The 3,413-nt window shown below is 41.9% G+C and overlaps 1 protein-coding gene across 1 annotated transcript in view; it reads right to left on the reverse strand.

Annotated features, from left to right (window-relative positions):
- The window catches only part of CD28 (CD28 molecule), a 12,498-nt gene extending 9,646 nt beyond the window's left edge, over positions 1-2,852 (reverse strand). The window contains exon 1 of the mRNA XM_003207504.4: positions 2,537-2,852. Within this exon, the coding sequence (XP_003207552.2) occupies positions 2,537-2,837 (301 nt within the window). The 5' untranslated portion in view covers positions 2,838-2,852. The remainder of the gene's footprint in view (positions 1-2,536) is intronic.
- Positions 2,853-3,413: the final 561 nt, after the last annotated feature.

The raw sequence follows: 3,413 nt of genomic DNA on the forward strand, positions 1-3,413 counted from the left end.
TCCAGAACTTTCCATGAATCATTATCAGTTATTGGAAAAAAATATTATGTTAAAAATATTTTGTACTCTCTTTCTTTTTCATGCCAGTTGGCTTCAGGGAGCTATTTGCCAGAGCAAGGAATCTGGGATAAGTTGGGATTTCTCTAAGCACAGTAAAGAAATGGCCCACTTAAGTCCCTACTGGGGGGTGAAGAGGGAAACCTGGAAGGAGCTTATTTAATCTACAAGTGGAAAGACACACAGCTATGTTATAAACAAAGCTGTTTGTTTCTTCAGCTGCTGGTTTGTTGTTCAGTTGCCTTTACTCTTTCCCAGGTGCAAGTCTTCCTCTGTTACTTCAGTTTTAGGTGACCCAGCACTGTGTCTATGTGTAGAGCCAGAGAGATCTATCTTTTCTAATGTGACAGACTGGCTTTGTACTAACCTTTCCTTCGTTCATGCAAATGCTGCACCGAGCAAAGTATTCTTGCTGAAATTAAACTCAGTTTGAGCGCAGGGGTTTCTCTTGTCTGTTTGTGATATTTTTGAGCCAGAATTTATTGATGTCATCCTAATCTCAGCTAACCTTGCATTTTGCGTTCTGGTAACCTTGGTGGGTTTGAGGCTGATTTCAGCACTCAGAGATTGATTTTAACACCAGCCAGGATGTTATGCAAGCACTGAAAAGACGAGGTCATTTGGGGTCCTCTGAAGTGGGAACATTCTTACATTACTTTATTTCACAAAATAAACAGATAGCCAAGTATTTAGCAGCCTCTCTGGCAGAGTGTAACCATGTAGTTATTTAGCTGACAGAAAGCGGATGATGAGGGTGGAGAGGGACAGGCTTTGTAAACATCGATACTACTGAAAAGAGGGAATAAGCAATCCAATCTTCTAAGTCTCTTCCCAGCTTTACAGTTCCACAATTCCAACTCAACTTGCCGCACTCCGTGGTGCAGCCTAATAAAAGCACAGCAAGATAGATTCAGTTGTCTTCACCAGAACAAAGTACATTTTGAGGAAGTTCTGCAGGGCTTTGACTTGCCCTAACGTTGTCTATGTAGCAAGGATCATTCATCCCAGAATCAAAATGAAAAGGAGAGACATGGAAATAGGTGAAAGCCCTGAAAAGTAAGCTAACTCATGGTTCTGTTCAAGCAATTGAATAGTTTCAATGAAGCTGCTGTAGAAATTGAAGTTCTTAACCCAAAGCAAGTGTATGGATGTCTAGAGAATCATGGCATAACCCTGGTGTCTGATGAACACACACTGTATTTTCTTGCAATTCAAGAGTTGTTTAAAAGATGTTCACTTCTCATGAAAATGGTTTTAAAACTATTAACTTATCACTGCTACCTATCCCCTCCTAGAATTATTGTCTTCTCAGACAACCCAGTGGCCTGCTGTGGAAGTAATTACAATATTGCAAGCAGAGAATTATGAAAACGCAAAAAGGACAGGGAAAAAAGGGCCTATCATCTCTTAAAGAAATATAGATCAAGGCTTCATGCAAATCACATTGCCTTTCATGAGGACTAGAACTACAGAAAAGCAACATGCAATTTAGGAAAAATATAATGAGTTTTATCTCTTGTATTAGGAAAAGCGACTCTTTAAAGACATTCTATATGTGAAAGATTTGTACTGGAAAACAGATTTTTGCTCCTATCTGTAAATTTCTTATAAAATACAACATGCTGGTATTTGGAGGAGACCAAATAACAACAGTTCACAAGCTAGAGATTTGAAAAATTGTCAAGATTATCCTAGCAAAACCCATCACCCTTTGCCTTGCTTTGCATTTTGATGTACTACTTGGAAAGATGTGGCACTAACACTGCATCAGCGAAAGACAGCAGCCAGGTAACTGAAGATTCAGAAAGATTTACTAAGATGCTGGATTTCTAAATCACAACTAGACATTTGTGTTATCAAAAATATTTTCAGAAAGAAGCAACATATCTAGTTATCATCAATAAACTACTAAATAATGCAAAAATCAGATAGTCGGCAATACCAATCCTCCCAACTTTGAGCTCAGTAAGCAGCTCAACTGTTGGTCCTTTCACTTGTTGATGCTATGAGAGTTTGGGTGGGCTCAGCTCTGCAGCCCGTCACACCAAGCTGGCACACAATGGGACATAGGGCTGACCACAGCAGGCTTAGAAGTGGCCCCAGAGGGCACTGGCACCAGCTCTGCTCAGATCCCCCAGCAGATGTTGAAAGCCACAAAGCACAATCTGTGCGGGTTAGGGAAAGGTGAAATAAACTCCCTCTAAATAAGCAGTTTCCAAATGCATCTGAAGAGGTGGCAGATTAAATAGATATCTCTTGAGTCTTGTCTAGGAGGGATACTTGTGGAAGAAGAAAATCAACCTCCTGGTTATACTGAGTCAATCCATAAGCAGTCTCAGCAGTATGCTTTGTCTCTTCTCTCATATTCAAATACAACGTAATTTCTGCAAAGCTAATCCAGATCTATACAAGACTGTCTCCCCTCTCCTATGATATAAATGTTGAAAAATCGTAGAAACAATCATATTTTTTCTGTTACCTGTTACATCTGCAGCAGGGATGAGGCAGAGCACCACGAGGATCCCCAGCATGGTGATGATGGTGGGCCTGTGGCCTTGTCCCCACCCTCCAGGCACTGCTGAGTCCCCCAGGGCTTCACGCCACAGGCGTCCCCACAGGGCAAGCTGCACCAACACCAGCTCACACAGCTTCTCTCCTCCTCCCTGCGTGGCACGTGATGTACAGCCGAGTAAAACCACCACAACGGCAATGTTCAAACAGGAAACTCGGTTGTTTGATGGCTTCAACCTTGGGAAGCCTCCTCTGCACCTCTGCAGCATTCAGTAACACCTATGAGGCAGTAGAAACCCACCCTCAGAAATATGGAGCCTTCTTATGTTGAGGCTTTGCAGGGCTACTCCCATTAGAAGGAGAAATGGACTTTATCAAGAAATGCTCCTTTACCAAGAGCGCATATAGGAATAACTGTTCTCATCACCATGGAAAGTTGCAAACAGCACTTTCTGAGTTCCTGCTGGCCAAGCTTGGCCCCTAGGGAAAGAAACTATGCTCAGTGAGCTTCATCTCTCCTCACTCTTAGGAGCAGAACTCTTCCTCTCTTGGCTTGCTATTTTGCTCCTACCTGCTCCTAGGCCTAGGAATGCCAATGTATTGTGAGAGAAGTGATTTTGGTTTGTGCATTTTCAATTTTCTGTATAATCTTGTCACCTAATTGCAGACTAACCAGTGCAAGAAGTAGTTGGTCTAACATACCTTTCCTTTTTGAAAAAAAATCCTGAGTTATCTCTCGGCCTCACTGATACTTGCTCTTTTTTGCTCTGGAAGCTGCTCTTCCTACCCTCTGAGGTCTTTAAGCTGTGTCTTATTGGAAATCATTTGGATAATCTAAGAGCAGC

The sequence above is a fragment of the Meleagris gallopavo genome, chromosome 7, assembly GCF_000146605.3.
Source record: "Meleagris gallopavo isolate NT-WF06-2002-E0010 breed Aviagen turkey brand Nicholas breeding stock chromosome 7, Turkey_5.1, whole genome shotgun sequence".
Lineage (NCBI taxonomy): Eukaryota > Metazoa > Chordata > Aves > Galliformes > Phasianidae > Meleagris > Meleagris gallopavo.